Genomic DNA, 20,277 nt, shown 5'->3' with positions numbered 1-20,277 from the left:
GTCTAAAATACACGGCTTTCGACCGAACCACTAGCAGGCTATGTTAGCACATCTATGCCAATTACAAAGGTACCAAAATCTGAATTTTGATGATTTTTACGATCGTCCGGATGAGCAAATCACTGAATGGGCCTTTAATTAATGTTAGTGGTACCTCAATGTGTTGAGCGCATGCTTTATTTCACCTCTCGCTTGCAAATGGCTTATCGAACCATTCGTGATTGAATGGAGAGGCACAGTGGTCCAATAAGGTCTCGAGTTCAATCTCCACTATAGAGGTAAAAACATTATCCGATCTCTCCGTTACCAGTGGCGTAGATTTCTTTTTGACATTGGGGGATGGGGTTGGAAAAAATTCTTGAAGTATAGTGAATTCAGCACCCTTTGGCGACAAAATAAGTTTATGGTACAAATGAGCGCGAAGTGCGCGAAAAATGTAGCCATTTTGAAGCAAAAATGTTGAAATATGGTGCAAAAAGGGAATAAATTCGCGCGAAGCTCGAAAAAATTTGCACTTTGGGGGCTAAAATGGACAAATATGAGGCTAATTTGGTCAGAAACCCACATACAGGCGTCAACATTGGGGGGATGATTGTATGGACCATCCCCCCCTGACAAAATATTGGGGGGATCTACGCCTATGTCCGTTACTGCAGTGAATGAGAAAGAATTCAGCAATTTGAGTTTGAGATAGACAAAATTGGAACATCAACGTTTTTGCTTGCTAGTATCTATCTCTAAACACATTCCTGAACAACATATCAAAAAAGGAGAAAAAGGGAGTAGGGGTGAAATGCTAATTTGTAACAAAAAAAAAAGAAAAAAAGAAAGAAAGAAGCAAAATGACGGCTTATGCAGGGCTCAAATTTCAAAATTGGTCGATTCTTAGGAAAACACATACCAATTCAATGTATTCCTCTCATTATTAGCATTCAGAAAAGGTATAGTTTGACCTATTTCCGATATACAGTTCTTGAGTTATAGGCATAAAGGTCAAATTGTCTAAGGATAAAAAATCAAAAATGCTCCGATTTTGATCAAAGTGGTCTCAAATTGTTCCGCCTGAAACGACAACATCAAGTTTGGATACTAAACACCAACCTGTATAATCTAAGGGAGTGTTCATAGATACTTTGGTGGGGGGGGGGGTGGAAAAGTTGTAACCTCGGACGTTAAAATGTTTTGATCCCCCCTAAAAAATGGGGTATTTTTTGATCCCCCACGGTTGTTGAATGGCATGTAGAATCGTATTCATTTTAAAGAAAAGTTGAACACTGATGGCATTCAAACATCATAAAAATCAGTAACATAATAGCAAGGACATTTTTTCAAACTACTATTTATCATGACATGAAAGGATTAACTTATATTGTTGGGCTAAATTAAATTTAAAATAATATAAATAGCGCCCTCAATTTCCACACAAATATACAGTTTATTGAGTAAAAATTACCACAAAAAGGCAGAAAAAGATAAAAATTAAAGAAAAGAAAATGTAAGTTAAAATAGCTAAAATATATATTTGTATATTAGTGTGATAGCTCTGGTATTGCATAGAATTGACAATGATGTAATGTTTTGTTAGAAACATTAATAAATGATCACATCAAACAACCGTGCCCTCTTTTTATAGTCTAAAATTTTTTGACCCCCCCTTCATGTCCTAAAAAGAAACCAACAATTTACATCAATAACAGTGGCATAGATTGCTTTTTGACATTGGAGTTGGAGAAAATTTCTTGAAGTCCAGTGAATCCAGCACCTTTTGTCGACAAAATAAGCGCGGAAAAAAATTGCCATATTGAAGCTAAACTGGTGAAATATAGTACAAAACTGGAATTAATTTGCGTGAAGCGCAAAAAACACTGGCACTTTTTAGTTTAAAATGACCAAATATGGGGTTAATTTTGGTTAGAAACCATATCAGGCGTCAACATTGGGGGATGATTGTATTGACCATCCCTCCTATCAAAATATTGGGGGGGGGGGTGATTTATCCCCACCCCCCTGGGATCTACCCCTATGGTCATTAACTCATTAGCTAACAATACCGTTTTTAAGAAGAAATTAATGATTACATTATGCGCGTATTAAGGCAGTTCACCTGTACTTGGATGAATTTGTTCAACCAATTTGTTCAACCAAGTTCATTCCAAGTTTGTTCAACCAAGTTCATTCCAAGTTTGATCAACAGGCGCTTTTTTCATACTCGCTCACCGCTTCTTAAAGTTTTTTTTTTTTCCATTTTTATTCACCTGTACTTGGGCCTGGTGGAAAGGAAAAAGAACATACAGACATGGTCCACCAGACCCCATCTTAATTACGGTAACCAAGATGCAATCAGAGTGTGACAATGAGATTTAAATACTGCCCCACCATGACAACAGGACCCAACGAATACCTCTGTTAAAAAGAGCATAATGCTGCACACTACCAAGAGTGATGAAAAAGGCAAGCAAAAACAAGGAGTGGTAGTCCAGCAAAGGCAAGAAGAAAAAAAAAAAATTAAAAAACACACACAAAGGCTACCGTTGGGACCCCCCACCATGGGTGGGCAGAATAAGCACCATAGTATACTAAGATGAAACAAATAATGTTGGTTACAAGTGTATCAATCTAAAACAGATTAGGGATTTTCTATATAAAACAAAAATCCCACCCAAATACCCCTCAAGACACCCACCCACCCATCCCCCAAACACACATACATGTAGGACAAGTGCATGACAAAACAAACCACGAAAAACTTTCCCATATACCATACAATTAACATGGTCACAGTACAAAAACATGGTCCACCAATGAACTGATTAATGAAAATCGCATCCCATTAAAAACCAAGATCAAAGGAAAATTTCTTAAAATGATTACCCAGTTTATGTATCTCATTAAATTTAGTCCACATTATCTATTTTATAATCCGACGGTGTTATATTTTTCATGCTTTCACTAAAGATGAATAACAGTTTGTCCGAGAAAACTTTGATTTCTGCAATTGGAAGTTTTCCAACTTTAATTCTTAAGGTTGTGCAAATATGTTATTATTTTAAATTTCCAAAGAACATTTGAGCCAAAAATGACAATGATCAAGTGTTTACAGCTTTACGTGTGATTTTTGATACCATGCAACATGTTGAAGTTTTAAAACATATAAACTTTGCATTACAATTTCTTGGAAATATTCCAAAAATATTAATGTGTGTAAGAAATTTTTTAAGCCAGCTGAAATTCTTTATGCAATAATTCTTAATACAACATTTATATCAACATTAACGAAAAAAGATATTTACAGGTACCGAGCATCATCTTACATGCAAGCTTTCATTTTCAATATCGTGCAAATTTTCAAATTTGAACACAACCTAATTAAATGTTTTGCAAGAAACAGATTGTTTAAAAAGAACGAACAGGATTTCACCAAACAAAATATGAAGCCCATTGACAGTTAACCACTGGTGAGCTTTGTGTTGAATGATCTTTCTTTCAAACTTGGAATGAAGTGAATTGATGCATGCGTTATGTAATTGGTCATTTCTTCGCAATCACTCAACCGATTCCAATAAAATTAGCGTATAAGATGCAGAATAAAATGGGCTACACGCTGATTTTTAGATTTTTGGATTCTGATATCTATTTCTCGACTTACGTCCGAATTCATTCAATTCAAATAAAAGGGACGGTGTTGTTTTTATTTTTGATTTTTGATGTGTAGGAGAAAAGGTAGGTTTTTCGCCTAACTTGTTTAGAAAGTGTTAGTAACTGTTACAGCTATAGGGATTTACATTGTATAACACGAAAATGCGAGTCATATAAACAAACTAACCCAGAGCCTGTACTGGTGCGGTTTTAACCGAAAAAATAGTGAACAATGGTATACCAAAACGTTATCATGTTAATGCGTTTTGGTCAAAACATTTTAATAACATTTAAAGGTCTACTTATATAAAGGTCACGGAAACATTTTTAAAAAGTTAATATGAAAAAACACCACAATAATAGTTTAAAAATGTTTGTCAAAATGTTATTGTAAAATTAGTTAGCAAACATTTTTGTACAAATATTTTGTCAACTCTTAATAACATAAAAAATGTTGTTTTGCAGCAACTTTTCAAAAATATATTTTGAATGTTATTAAAACGTTATGTAGGGCCGGCCTACCCTTATAACTGATGTTTTTCTTTTTTGTAAACGTTTTGTGGTTTATGGATAATTCATCGATGTCGCTAAGATGTTTTGCGCGGTTGACTTGACCGCCATGCATTGAGTATTATACTATTTTCCCATCTCCCTATCGTCAGTCAGTGTCTTCCCTGATAGCACATCGAGAGCACGTGCCGTGTGTACCATGGCGTCTCTTAGCTACAATCGTAAGTAAATCACAATTTTATATACTGGTAGTGTCTATTAATGCTTCGCTGCTTGGAATCCCGGGGGGGGGGCACTTCAATTTGAAATGGATATAGGTGTAGGGCTGGCGCTTTTGCACTAAGGGGCATTCGGTGAGAGCAATATGTAAAAAATATGGGGTCATTGGGTGAGAGCATGATTTTTGGCATTCGGTGAGAGCAAAATGTAAAAAATATGGGGTCATTGGGTGAGAACATGACATTTTTTTAAATGGAATCTTTGGGTGAGAACCAGAACAGCGCCACAAAAACCTCGAAAAATCGAATTTCTAGTTATAAATGGCTTCAAATTTCTTTATTTTTTCAAAATAAGTAACAAAATCAGTGATAAATGAAAGTTGCTGTTCAAATTGAACTTGTAAGGGTCTTTGGGTGACAGAACAAATGGAAAAATAGGGGGTCTTCGGGTGACAGAGCGCGGAGCGAGCATGTGTTCGTAAAAAAACATGGGGTCTTTGGGTGACAGCGATGCTGAAAAAGGGGGTCTTAACAGCCCTACATACGCGTCACCTCCAAAGTTGGAGTGCCCCCCGGGCTTGGAATACCGTAAATGTCAACTGATTTTATACACTTATGTGTGGTGACAAAATCCATCTGAGGAGAAAATGAACTCTCCATCATATTTCTAAGTTGCATATTTCAGAAATATTTTTATAAAATAATTAATACATGTTATATTTGAATACCTTCAACTTAGGTCTTTGTATTATGTATCTAATTCGTTGGAAACACGAAAATTATGAGAAACCGAGAGGTTATCGACGTAGAAAGCACTTGCAAAGTCAAGGTCTTACCGGTATTGACATGATAATTCGATAAAACGTACAGACCACATGTATTTTGAATTCGAAAATAACAATTATTTCAATGACTGTTCTATTCTTGGATTCTGTTATCATGAAAATGATTTATATTAGTGTCTATCATGTCTATCATGTCTATTTGATATTTACCGCGCCCGGGCTATCTGCATTACTTTGTAAGTATACGTGCTTTTTACACTGCAAAAACAAAGTGTTTATATTTATACATGATATAGTGTGTGTTCAGAACAACACTTATATTAATGAACACGCATAGTGTTTATTAACAATGATTCAGCATGTTATTAACATAACTTAGTGTTAATAAACATGTAGTTAAACACTTATTACGTAGCTTTACGTGTATAAACACTTAGAGTGGGCCTTAGAGGTTCTAAAAAGAACCGAAAATGGTTCCAAAACCGTCAAAAATGGCCCCTATAATGTGATGCAGAACCGTTTTCGGTTCTTTAGAGAACCTTAAAGGGTTCTCCAAAATTAAAGAGCCTTTTTAGAGGTTCAAGAGGGACAGTTCTCCTGAGATGACAAAAAGGTTCTATTTAAAACCTTTATTTCCCCATTTAAAACTTCCAGTTCTATTCTTTATTTACACGGTACATTTAGCCGAACCTGTTCTCGTAGGCTAACGGTACTTTGGTATATATTGGCCTAATGGTACTCCCAATTCTTGAGATCAAAACATCCAAGTATCTTCTAGAATAATAATGTCTTATTCATTAAATGTAGTCTCTGGCAATCACAACATTGTGCCTTATAATGTAAGAAAAATAATTATTAAGCACAAATCACATGGTTGTATTTAAAACAAACTCATATTGACCATAAAAACATCCGTCTCTCAACATGCGATATTCAAAATTCCCGGGCGCCAAAATTGTCGAGTGCAAAGACGTCCCAGTAATACAATGAAAGGCTGACGACAATGTGAACACAAATAACCATTAATACGTCATTGCACTTAGACAATTTCGGCGCGGGAAATTTGAAAATTGCGTGTTGAGAGCCGACTGTTTTTATTCGTTTTTGTGGCCAATACGAGTTTGTTTTAAATAAATCATGTGATTCGTGCTGATATTTATTTTTCTAACATATAAGGCATAATGTTGTGATTGTTGAAGATTCCCTTTAACATTTACGTCACACAGCTATATTAGCACCTTGAGATAAATATTCAAAGCGGCATTATTTGCGGGATTTTCTGTAAATCTAAATTAAAACATTTTCTTAATTGCATATTAAACTGAAGTACCGGAGTGTTGCTATATTGTGTGGAAAATGTTTGCATACACTAATTGTGATCGTATTTGATTCGTTCAATTTATTGCGGAGAATGGCATTCTGTCTCCAGATAGCAATTTGTAATGACCGGATCCATCGTCGAACACCCGACAATGTTATGAAACTACAACACTCGACGCAGAATTCCCTCGAAATGGTCGACAATCCATTTTTAATTTTTCTTTAAACAAAAACAAATTGTTCTAATAATATGCATGAAAACATATAACAACGACGATTATGATAATCTGAATCTTAATAATGATACGATGAAGATGATAATATGATGCTGTTTTTGATTATGATTATGATACTAATGATGACGACGACGTCGTCAACGACAACGACGACGACGATGATGATGATACTTTATATGCTGATGAAACTTCTTTTAATGACACCCAGTTGAATTTTGATAGGTATATTCAACTTCTGGCTCATTTTCTCATCAAACCGTTTCCAATAATCACATTCCCCTCAATAATTACACTCACATAACTTGCCAATATTGTATCATAACAAGCTCCTTGCTAAATTAAAAAGAAGAGAAAAAAATGATGAAAAAAACCTATGTCCATGACCTTCATTTTCGTATTCGAAGCAATAACGTTTTGTCAAATGTGTTCAATACCTGGTGCTGATTAAGTTATCTGCAATGTTAGCACTACACTCTGGAAACAGATTTGATTAAAACTTAGACACAACAGAAGCAGCCATCATTTGGTCGTAATTTGCCATCATTCGTTATTTTCAATTTTGTTTTTCACTGTTATAAAACACGAGAGCATTTTATAATCATTTCCTCTCGTCTTGCCTTCCAATTTATATAAAAACATCATGGAAATCAAAAGACATGTATGAGATTCGTTCTTATATTGATTTTGACCTTGAACATCATTTTGATACATTACACACTGGGTAACCCCACACGAGAGAGTCTAGGATGCGCATTCTAGTCTAGGATGCGCATTCTAAAAAACCTGGGCCGATATTCATAAAGCCTTGCTAAATTAGCAACCAACTAGTGCTTAGCAAGATGCTAAATCCACTAGTTGATAGCTACGTAGCAATCAACTAATTTCTTATTCATAAAACCTTGCTAAACACTTTGCTAACTAGCTATCAACTAGAAATATTTAGCTGATAACTTATTTGGGTGTTTTGGGTGCTATGGCCTTCAACAGTTGTGTAACATCTAATACAATAGGCTTATATAATACAGGGTGTCCCAGAAAAAATTACCGGGCGAATGAATTTGAACGTAAGTCGAGAAATAGACATCAGAATACAAAAATCTAAATATCAGCTTGTAGTCCATCTTATTCTGCATCTTATACGCCAATTATATTGGAATCGGTTGACTGATTGCGAAGAAATGAGCGATTACATAACGCATGCGTCAATTCACTTCATTCCAAGTTTGAAAGAAAGATCGTTCAACAAAATGCAACGAACTAGTAATTTTAATCAGTAAAACTGTCAATGGGCTTCATATTTTGTTCTGTGAAATCGTTTTTGTTCTTTTTAAACAATCTGTTTCTTGCAAAACACTGAATTAGGTTTTGTTCAAATTTGAAAACCTGCACGATATTGAAAGTGAAAGCTTGCATGTAAGATGATGCTCGGTATGCTTGATATAAATGTTGCATAAAGAATTATTGCATAAAGAATTCCAGCTTGCTTAAAAAATTTCTCACACACATTAATGTTTTTGGAATATTTCCAAGAAATTGTAAAGTTTAAATCTTTAAAACTTCAACATTATTGTTGCATGGTATCAAAAATCACAAGTAAAGCACTTGATTATTGTCATTTTTGACTCAAATGTTCTTGGGAAAGTTAAAATTATAACATATTTGCACAACTTAAAGAATTAAAGTTGGAAAGCTTCTAATTGAAGAAATCAAAGTTTTCTGGGACACATTGTTATAAATGTTATTCATCTTCAGTGAAAGCATGAAAAACATAACACCGTCGGATTATAAAATAGATAACGTGGGCTTAATTTAATGAGATACACAAACTTTAGGAAGCGGTGAGCGAGTATAAAAAAGCGCCTGTTGATCAAACTTGGAATGAACTGCATTGATGCGCGCTTTATGTAATCGTTAATTTCTTCGCAACCAGTAAACCGAATCAAATGAAACTTTCGTATGTGATGCACAATAAAATGGGCTATGCGCTACATTTTAAATTTTTTGATTCTGATGTCTATTTCTCGACTTACGTTCAATTATATTCACTCGGTAATTTTTTCTGGGACACCCTGTACATGTCTATTATACTTGAGCTCTGAACCACAGTCAAAATGATCAAAATGTAATGACTCATTGCTGATGGTCTTCATTGAGATTTCGTTAATAAAATAACATGTGTAGTTTGTAAGCTATATAGGCCTACAAGGTTGTTACGGCAAATCATAACAACATGTCCACCATGAGTAAGCCTTCAAATAAGCGTCCGAGAAAGAACAACTTCTCGGAAGTTGAAGCTCTATTTCTTAGCGATAAATATGAAGAATTTAAGTCAATAATTGATGCAAAGCAAGCAGCAAGTTTAAAGTGTTATGTATCTTTAATGTGCCGATTAAATTAATATCAATTATAATCGGCTCACTTTTGAAACTTGAAAAAGATACTGATTTAAACTTTGTCATAATGCAAATGTTAGCATTAACATTAATTAATATTAATGTTATTATATATTATTTATTAATATTTAATATTAAATTTTAATATAATATTTAATATTAATTATTAATATAATTAATATTAATAATATTATTAATTAATATAATTATATATTAATATTTAGCAAGTTTAAAAAGCCCCCACCTCGGCTCACTTTTTGAAACTTGGTCCCATTTGTAAAAGATACTGATTTAATCTTTGTCATAATTATCAACTTAAAACATTTCCAGAAGTGTTATGTATCTTTAATGTGCCGATGCGATATTAAGTTGTTAGCATTTTGGAACGATCAGAAAGGTTATTATGTTGTTCTTGGCCAATATCCTATATATGTTTTGTTTTATAATAATTATTAAGTTCATGACCAATGATTGAATTAAACGAATAACAAGTAGGCATGTTAATGGCAATGATGCTATTGTTTAAACGTTAAAAACACCGATTTGCTGTTGATATTCAAAATGGGACCAAGTTTCAAAAAAGTGAGCCGAGGTGGGGGCTTTTAAACTTGCTGCTTTCTTTAATATATTAATAATATTATTTAATAATATTAATATTATTACTGCATATTATATATTAATTAATATTATTAATTAATATTAATATTAATTAATGTTAATATTAATAATATGCAGTTTATATTAAAATATCAATTATTAAGTTGTTAGCATTTGCATTAATATGTAAATGCTTAATAGTATTAATATTGATATTAATTTATAATTGTTTTAAGAAAATATTAATATTAATATTATGCAAATGCAGACTGACTAGTTGTCAACTAGTGACTTAGCGCTGCCCCAGATCAACTCTAAGTTTTGGCAAAATTTTAGAATGTTGCTAACTCTAACTGGGTTTTATGAATAAGAATTAGCAATCAGCTAGGCTTAGCAGCTTGCTAAAGTCAATTTTAGCTGTCAACTAGGCCTAGCGTGGTTTTATGAATATCAGCCCTGATCAATACCAATATGAAGATCCTGTGTAAAACGTGTGTTACTTATCTTGGAGTTTCGAGTCTTAAGTCAAATTTTCGAGTCTCGAGTCTCATATTTCGAGTTTCGAGTCTAATATATCGAGTTTCGAGTATCATATATCGAGTTTCGAGTCTCATATATATGGAGTTTCGAGTCTCATACATCGAGTTTCGTGTCTCAAATTTCGAGTTTCGGGTGTCATATCGAATTTCGATCGAGTTTCGAGTGTCATAATTTATATCGAGTTTTAAGTCTATAAATTCGAGTTTCGAGAATCAAATTTTGAGTTTCGAGTCTCAAATTTCGATGTTCGAGTATCGAGTCTCAAATTTCGAGTTTCGAGTAAAGAAAAAAAGTGTATCTCAAAAAAACAACCAAGCAATCACAAAACATATTCACAGACATACATATTAACACACATAATTATTGACAAAAACAATTAATTTGAAATAATATGAGTGGCTTTGGGATGTCATGTCTTTTACAAAAGGTCCGTAATGACGAGACTCGAAATTGGGTCTAAATTTTGATTACAACTCTCTAAGGGGGCAAAATTTGATTACCGGTAGTTATTTTTTGCTCAATTTAACGTATTTTGGCCAAAAAAAAAATATGAGTGCCTTTTTGCCCTTTTGACTCGAAACTCGATATATGACACTCGAAACTCGAAATAGACTCGAAACTCGATATAATAGACTCGAAACTCGAAATATGAGACTCGAAACTCGAGACTCGAAAATTTGACTCAAGACTCGAAACTCGAAGATAAGCAACACACTTTACACAATGTCATTAGACAGATAATGAGGAGCAATATAATCATGATAATTGATGCAATTTTGTTTCTTCATTAAAGAAGAAAGAAATAAGCATGCAAGTATGGAACGCAAATTAGTCAGTATAAAGGAAAAGATTTACAAAGACATCTAAATATTAAGAAAGAAAGAGATGCAAATGATAATACATGAGTTTAATTTCATCACATAGGTCTTTTGTGCGATATAATGTTATTTTAATGTTTGACCTTCGCATCATCAAAGCATTTTTCTGCTTTTCTCATCGCAACCCTATTCCTCTTACGCTCACTCATATTTAGAAACATTGTCACTATAGAAACTGATATAACTATTGAATAACTAATTGCATACAAAATATCACTCGAAATTAATGACAACTTCGTTTGAGAATTTTGACAAACGGAACGTAGACTGTTGCCATAGAAACGTTATAGTTTACCGTCCAGAATGACGTTGTTATATATCATAATGATGTTTTAAGGTTGGTCTGAACCCTGGAATTATGGAAACTTTCGGACCTCATAACTGCTAAATTATTAGTCTAAAGAATATAAAAGTATACATTTTTAGAATGGAAATGACTTGATAAATTCATCTGTGAGGTCCAATTTGGGCCAAAATGCTCATTTTGGAAAAATCCCAAAAACAGGTTTTTGGCCCAAATTTTTTCGCAAACGTAACAAAAAAATTGTTTGGCCACAAATATTTTTTTTATTATTTTTAAAAACTAGATTAAAATATCTAGGACCCGTATTTTTATTTTTTTGAATTTTGACCAACTTCACCAAAAATATTTGAAATTTGGGCAAAAATCGGGCTTTTTCATGATTTTTTTGAAAATTTTGCATTTTTTGACCATTTTTGGTGCAAATTTCTCAAAGTTGGTCAAAATTCAAAAAAATAAAAATACGGGTCCTAGATATTTTTATCTAGTTTTTAAAAATAATAAAAGAATTTTTTTTGGCCAAACAATTTTTGGTTACGTTAAGCAAAAATTTGGGCCAAAAACCTGTTTTTTGGATTTTCTCAAAATGAGCATTTTGGCCCAAATTAGACCTCACAGAATGAATTTATCAAGTCATTTCCATTAAAAAATGTATACTTTTATATTCTTTAGACTAATAATTTAGCAGTTATGAGGTCCGAAAGTTTCCATAATTCCAGGGTTCAGACCAACCTTAATTAAGTGCACGTTTTCCGGAACGAAGAGCACACATCTACATACAGAAGTAATCGACGTGTAATGTATTTCAGCTCATCGCAAACATCAAAATGGTATGTAAGCTATTACATCTTCTCTGAGAGGAGAAAGTGATTTAAAAGATCAAAATATAGGCCTATCATTCAAAAAATCATTATGGCACCAAAGTAAAGTGCAGAATGTTGAAATAACCACAATCAACTTAATTGGGATAACTAGAGACTAATTTCAATATCATTACTGAAACAAGCAATAAATAGTACTAATCAAAATGCTCTTAGCATTACTGTGATATAGGCCTATACCATACAATGTAGACAATGTATACTAAAGGATTTTATAATAATAATTTTGATTCATAATAAAATACACATATTAATACAATTCTTTATCAACTGGAGTTCGATGTCCAAACTAATAACATTCCTTATTTTCACTGGCCAGCTTAAAGCCATAATTTGTGATTTGCTCCACAGTAACGCCCTCAATTTTTCTTGAATTTCTACTTTTTGCATGATTACTCACGTGAAAGACTAAGCCTGAAGCGCTCTCATCACAGTAAGTTTTCATAATAAATCCGGAGATCTCCGGTTTTATTCCGAGTTCACCGATCGACTGATGACCATGGCTAAACACATCGCTGGCATATCTATTATTAAATCATAGAATCAGTGGCGTAACACGGTGTGCATATCGCTATTCGTCTTACGTTTTGACGTATAAACTGTATGCATATCGCTCTTCGTCCTACGCCGGCCTTGTTTTAACGACCCAGCTGCGTGAAGCTACGCCAATAATCATGATAATAATACGATCTTTGAGCTAACATGTGCATTGGGCACTGGAATGAGAAAGCAATTTTTTTCGTTTTACTTCATTTGTTTGGCTCGAAATTAGGACAATGTGGTCAGTGAAAACTAACATTTAAATAGGAATATATTTTTTATGCAAATCACACATTATGTCTTTAAAACTTGGCCTCTCTAAACAGACACTATATCGATAGATAGGCAAATAAGACAAACCATTTTCATAGACCATACCACATCACATCTCTCCACTTTGTACTACATGTATACACATTCAATCACATCACGGATAATTTGTACGCAGCACGTATAATATAGTTTCATATAAATGTGATCAATATACCGTATAAGGTCATGTTATTTTGATCGAACCTCTATTAGATGAATAGCAAATATTTATCAACATGCATAAAATAAAAACAAAGCACACAATAAAGGAAAATAATTGCCAATTAAGCATTTTAATACACTTTAAGAGTGGCATAGAATGCGTAATCGATGTCAAGTTTGTGAAATTCTAATTGTCTTAAAAACAATAAAGAAACAAAAGATTTTGATAATAATCGATATGCCAATATTCATGAGACTGCTGTCTACCTCACTTGTGTTCAGGGTATAGGTGATGACAAAAATTCACAGGCCCTATCAACACAATGGACAAAATTGTATTTTTAAGTGAGTGGTTTATATTTGTCTGTGAAAGTGGTATTCCCGGTAATGGTAAAAGTATACACCAATGTTTTATTAAGACTGTATGGGGGAGCGTGGAGGGTGATCATCAAAATAGCACAGAAACAAGAGGAATAGGCCGAGTTATGTAAGCTATCCACCAGTGGAGCTTCTGCGACCCCTACGCAGAACTTCCGTTAGTGGATTATCTGCGCACGGTGGACGCAAGGAATCCACAGTCGGATTTTCTGCGCACGTGCACTGAAAATCCCCTCCGTATATAGTTCCGGTGGAGTAATTCTGCGCACGGTCGCAGGGAATCCACTGACGGATTTTCGGCGCACGTGCGCAGAAACTCCCTCCGTATATAGTTCCGGTGGAGTAATTCTGCGCACGGTCGCAGGGAATCCACGGATGGACTTTCGGCGCACGGGCGCAGAAACTCCCCTCCGTATATAGCTCCGGTGGAGTAATTCTGCGCACGGTCGCAGGGAATCCACGGACGGATTTTCGGCGCACGTTTTAATTATCTCATGAATTGTTATGATTTAATATTATTAAATGGTAGAAAGTATGAAATATTATTTATTTATATAACTCCGGTGGAGTAATTCTGCGCACGGTCGCAGGGAATCCACGGACGGATTTTCGGCGCACGTTTTAATTATCTCATGAATTGTTATGATTTAATATTATTAAATGGTAGAAAGTATGAATTATTATTTATATATATAACTCCGGTGGAGTAATTCTGCGCACGGTCGCAGGGAATCCACGGACGGATTTTCGGCGCACGTTTTTAATCATCTCATGATTGTTATGATTTAATATTATTAAATGGTATAAAGTAAGAAATATTATTTTAGGGCCTATATGTTTAGAGTCAGTTCTGCGCATCAAGTTTCATGAAATCATGTTTAAAAAACATGTTTAAAAAAATAACTTAGAAAGTAAGAAATATCATATTTAGAGTCAGAACGGTGGAGTTTTTCTGCGCACGGTCGCAGTGAATCCACGGACGGACTTTCGGCGCACGTGCGCAGAAACTCCCCTCCGTATATAGCTCCGGTGGAGTAATTCTGCGCACGGTCGCAGGGAATCCACTAACGGATTTTCGGCGCACGATTTAATCATCTCATGAATTGTTATGATTTAATATTATTAAATGGTAGAAAGTATGAAATATTATTTTAGTGCCTATATGTTTAGAGTCAGTTCTGCGCATCAAGTTTCATGTTTAAAAAAATAACTTAGAAAGTAAGAAATATCATATTTAGAGTCAGAACGGTGGAGTTTTTCTGCGCACGGTCGCAGTGAATCCACGGACGGACTTTCGGCGCACGTGCGCAGAAACTCCCCTCCGTATATAGCTCCGGTGGAGTAATTCTGCGCGCACGGTCGCAGGGAATCCACTAACGGATTTTCGGCGCACGATTTAATCATCTCATGAATTGTTATGATTTAATATTATTAAATGGTAGAAAGTAAGAAATATTATTTTAGGGCCTATATGTTTAGAGTCAGTTCTGCGCATCAAGTTTCATGTTTAAAAAACACAACTTAGAAAGTAAGAAATAAATTATTATACATATATTTAGAGTCAGAACGGTGGAGTAATTCTGCGCACGTGCGCAGAAACTCCCCAGGTAGAAAGTATGAAATATTATTTATATATAACTATGAAATATTATTTATATATAACTCCGGTGGAGTAATTCTGCGCACGGTCGAAGGGAATCCACTAACGGATTTTCGGCGCACGATTTAATCATCTCATGAATTGTTATGATTTAATATTATTAAATGGTAGAAAGTATGAAATATTATTTTAGGGCCTATATGTTTAGAGTCAGTTCTGCGCATCAAGTTTCATGTTTAAAAAAATAACTTAGAAAGTAAGAAATATTATATATATATTTAAAGTCAGAACGGTGGAGTTTTTCTGCGCACGGTCGCAGGGAATCCACGGACGGATTTTCGGCGCACGTTTTAATCATCTCATGAATTGTTATGATTTACCTTCTGAACCTTCTGAGTTTTTAGTCAGCAAGGCGGAATACCGCAAGTCGCTAACGTAACTCTGGAACCTAATAATTTAATATTATTAAATGGTAGAAAGTAAGAAATATTATTTAGGGCCTATATGTTTCTACTCTAATTTCGGGGTTTTTGCGGATGCTACGCAAGCGGCGGGCGCGAAACCTCCAAAATCGGAGGGTTTGCGTCCATTTTAAATATTGTTAATAATGTTCATACTCCAAATTCGGAGTTTAAAATTATAGTAATATTATTTTTCCAAGGATTTTAAAGGTTATTAATGGATTGACGAATTTCCCAGTAGGCGCTAATGATACGGCCTATTTCACCAGAGGCGGTAAAGATAAGACGGCTTATTACACAGTAGGTGGGATATAGATGAGATGAGATTAGGCCAACTGCTAAGTATCTAAATAATATCAGGAATAATCCGATTCCGCGGTAATTGTTAATTAGTCATTGAATCAATAGATCAAAGGTGTCGTGATGAGAAGATTCCGCGAAAATTGTTAGTTAGCCATTGAATCAATAGATCAATGATGCCGGGATGAGAAACCCCGCTGTTTTGCAGCATTGAATATTATTTTAAGAGGTATAATGATGATACCAAGAATAATCCGATTCCGCCAGAATCATTTTTCATTTTCATAGGCATTTAATATGTATTGATAATTCTTGTTTTTGCACTTTTACTATAGGTTTTCCCAGAGTATTTCGCACTTTTATCATTCATGTTCATAAAAAGGACAGTTTAAATTCGCCCTAAAAAATCGAAGCCGCGCAAACTCAAAAGCAATTTCATTATTCGGTCATTGGAATTCATATTTGTATCAGTATATTTCACATTTTGATATTCGTCAAATCTGTGGTAAATTTCGTCTCGCGTGGCGATGGTTTGTGAATCGTAAAAGCAATTTCGTTTTTTGTTTTTTTTTTTAATACAAATCGCTAAATGGATGTATAATATGCCTATTTAAAAGGACAGTGTGCGCTCGTTTTAGTTTAAGTTAAATTTCTTATTTTTAGTTGAAAAGGAAAACCTTAAAAAATCATAAAAATATATAAGAAAATGAAAGAAAACACATAAAGATCATAAGATGAATTATAAAGAATAGAGTAACGTTAAAAAATATTTTATTGTCCATTTTTTTGCTAGTCAGAGCCCTTTGGACAACAAAATTATTTTTACTTTTGGAGTTTTGACCCCCCAAAGTTGGTCCTGGATGGACGAATTGCATTTTGAGGGCCCTATATCTTTTAAAGTAAAGGAGTTACAAGTTTTCTGATGCCAGATTTGAATTCTACACAAATAAGTACCCCAGAATACATACTTTTCAAAGTTGTAAATGGTTCCCTTTATACATTTATGGACCTCCAAACGTTGTCTTTCGCGTTGCGACACATTTTTTACGCTGACCCCCCTAAATTTCAAATTGATGCCACGGGAAAACGAAATGGAGTATGAAGCTCAAATTTTCGGAATTTTACTTTCTCATCAATATCTACCACCACACAGAAAAAGAAAAAAATTGAAGAGGTGCTGCGGTGCACATTAGGGCGGGTCATAAATAGGGAAGGTTTTTATTTCAAATCGGCCATGGCCAAAAGGTGTTCCACTTGACCCCACTTGATCAAATATGCACTTTAAAAAATAATTGAAGTGGGTCTTCAGACCCCACCACCACCCTTATTCCCCTATATACTGAAATATGCACATTTTGTCAGATATTCAAAGAACAGATACATTATGAGAGGACATGTTGCTTCAAAACGTATATTTTATCCACCCAGAAGCACTTTTCATACACAAATTAATCATCTACTATAGAAAATAGTCTATATACAATACTTTTCTCTGAATTTCATAACACTTTATATGCTAAGATGTATATGCTAAGAATATCGCATAAATATTACACATACAAAACTGGGTAACTTCTAATAACATAGCCATGACAAAATTAGGTTGATGTATTATTACCGGACTTGCTTATTAGGAATTAAATGAATCTGTAGCTGTTTATATGTGACCCATCATGAACAAACTATATTAAGGGCTTTTACTAATATATAATAATATTATACTAATATAATAAAAGCCCTTAATAAAGTTTGTTCATAGCACGTAAACCTTTGGGGGGGGGAGAGTCTGAAAGTCCTTTCCGTCGTATACAGCCCAATGAGCTGAAATTCAAATATTGTGAACAGAATAAGATAAAGAAAAAAAAAAATTGGTGGGTCCCCAATAACTGAAGATGATCTTCATGGTCTAAATCAAGGGATCATCTGTAATAAAAGCCCTTAAAATAGTTTGTTCATAGCACGTAAACCTATGGGGGAGTCTTTGAAAGTCCTGTCCGTCGTTATTATACAGCCCGATGAGCTGAAATTCAAATATTGTGAACAGAATAAGATATAAAAAAAAAAGTTGGGGGGGTCCCCAATAACTTGAGATGATCTTCATGGTCTAAATCAAGGGATCATCTTCAATATAAAGCCGAATATAGCGAATGTTGTACGGCTCGTAGCTCGTAAACCTATATGGGGTAGGGTTTTTTTTAAATCCCTTTCCCCGGCCCCCGCTATTAGATAGCCCAATGAGCTGAAATTCAAATATTGTGAACAAAATAAGATACAGAAAAAATTGGGGGTCCCCACAATAACTGAAGATGATCTTCATGGTCTAAATCAAGGGATCATCTGTAATAAAAGCCCTTAATAAAATTTGTTCATGATGGGTCACATATAACTTGAACAGCAACACATTCATTTAATTCCTAATAAGCTAGTCCGGTAATAATACATCGACCTAATTTTGTCATGGCTATGTTATTAGAAGTTACCCAGTTTTATATGTGTAATATTTATGCGATATTGATATAATATTGATGGCTGAGCATGATACCATAACATATCGGATGAGTCATAAAAATATCGGACGAGCCAACGGCGAGTTCGATATTTGTATGACGAATCCGATATGTTATGGTATCATGCGAAATAAGCCATCCAATATTATCATTATTAGGTTTTCTTAACTCCTAATAACCCTGAAAACATAATAATGGTGAATATTGGACATCTTAGCATACAAAGTGTTATGAAATTCAGAGAAAAGTATTGTATATAGACTATTTTCTGTAGTAGATGATTAATTTGTGTTTGAAAAGTGCTTCTGGGTGGATAAAATGTACGTTTTGAAGCAACATGTCCTCTCATTATGTATCTGTTCTTTGAATATCTGACAAAATGTGCATATTTCAGTATATAGGGAATAAGGGTGGTGGTGGGGTCTGAAGACTCACTTCAATTATTTTTTAAAGTGCATATTTTTTCAAGTGGGGTCAAGTGGTACACCTTTTGGCCATGGCCGATTTGAAATAAAAACCTTCCCTATTTATGACCCGCCCTAGTGCACATCCCTGGAGTTGACATGGAATGGGTCAATAGTGAAATTGAACGGGGGTTTCTCGCTCGAAGATTTTTTGGGACGAAATTGAAATGTCTTTTGTACGAAAATCAATGACACAAGTGCGAAATACTCTGGGAAAACCTATATTTACCAAGTCTTCTTTTTCACTTATATGCTTATTGTCTCAGCTATATTCTAACTATTTTCATTATATTTCCTACCGCGATAAAGTTCCGAAATTCAGAATATGGACTATATTAAAAACATCGAATGCCTGGATCAGGAAAGTTCCTAGATTTATATTTATTCGATTGCCCATGTTGTGTATATTTCTTAGTTATTTGTATAAAAAACGCCATTTATAAATGTATGTTCTGCGCAGCAAATTTCATGTTTAAAAAAATAACTTAAAAAGTAAAAAATATGATATAGAGTCAGAACGGTGGAGTTTTTCTGCGCACGGTCGCAGGGAATCCACAGTCGGACTTTCGGCGCACGGTACGTTTTAATCATCTCATGAATTGTTATGATTTAATAAATTAATATTGGCCTTCCTGGAATGTTTCATAAGAGATAAGAAAAATGGTAGAAAGCAAGAAATATTATTTAAACAGCGGGGTTTCTCATCCCGGCATCATTGATCTATTGATTCAATGGCTAATTAACAATTTTCGCGGAATCTTCTCATCACGACACCTTTGATCTATTGATTCAATGACTAATTAACAATTACCGCGGAATCGGATTATTCCTGATATTATTTAGATACTTAGCAGTTGGCCTAATCTCATCTCATCTATATCCCACCTACTGTGTAATAAGCCGTCTTATCTTTACCGCCTCTGGTGAAATAGGCCGTATCATTAGCGCCTACTGGGAAATTCGTCAATCCATTAATAACCTTTAAAATCCTTGGAAAAATAATATTACTATAATTTTAAACTCCGAATTTGGAATTCCCTGCGACCGTGCGCAGAATTACTCCACTGCGCCCGTGCACCGAAAGTCCGACTGTGGATTCCCTGCGACCGTGCGCAGAAAATCTCCACCGTTATATGATATTTCTTACTTTCTAAGTTATGTTTTGTAAACATGAAACTTGATGCGCCGAACTGACTCTATGCCCTAAATAAAATTTCATACTTTCTACCATTTAATAATATTAAACATAACAATTCAT

The 20,277-nt window shown here is 34.4% G+C and overlaps 1 protein-coding gene across 2 annotated transcripts in view; it reads left to right on the top strand.

The window, feature by feature from the left end:
• The window catches only part of LOC140155811 (bcl-2-related ovarian killer protein-like), a 62,051-nt gene that overhangs the window by 21,289 nt on the left and 20,485 nt on the right, over positions 1–20,277 (top strand). The window contains exon 1 of one of the 2 annotated variants that reach the window (XM_072178793.1): positions 4,288–4,367. The exons of the other annotated variant lie outside the window; for it this stretch is intronic. Within the exon in view, the coding sequence (XP_072034894.1) occupies positions 4,346–4,367 (22 nt within the window). The 5' untranslated portion in view covers positions 4,288–4,345. Of the gene's footprint in view, positions 1–4,287; positions 4,368–20,277 lie in introns of those variants that run through there. 2 annotated transcript variants of the gene reach the window in all.

This window comes from Amphiura filiformis, chromosome 6 (assembly GCF_039555335.1).
Source record: "Amphiura filiformis chromosome 6, Afil_fr2py, whole genome shotgun sequence".
Classification (NCBI taxonomy): domain Eukaryota; kingdom Metazoa; phylum Echinodermata; class Ophiuroidea; order Amphilepidida; family Amphiuridae; genus Amphiura; species Amphiura filiformis.
The sequence above is the reverse complement of the archived record's forward strand: the minus strand, read 5'-3'. Positions and strand labels throughout refer to the sequence as shown.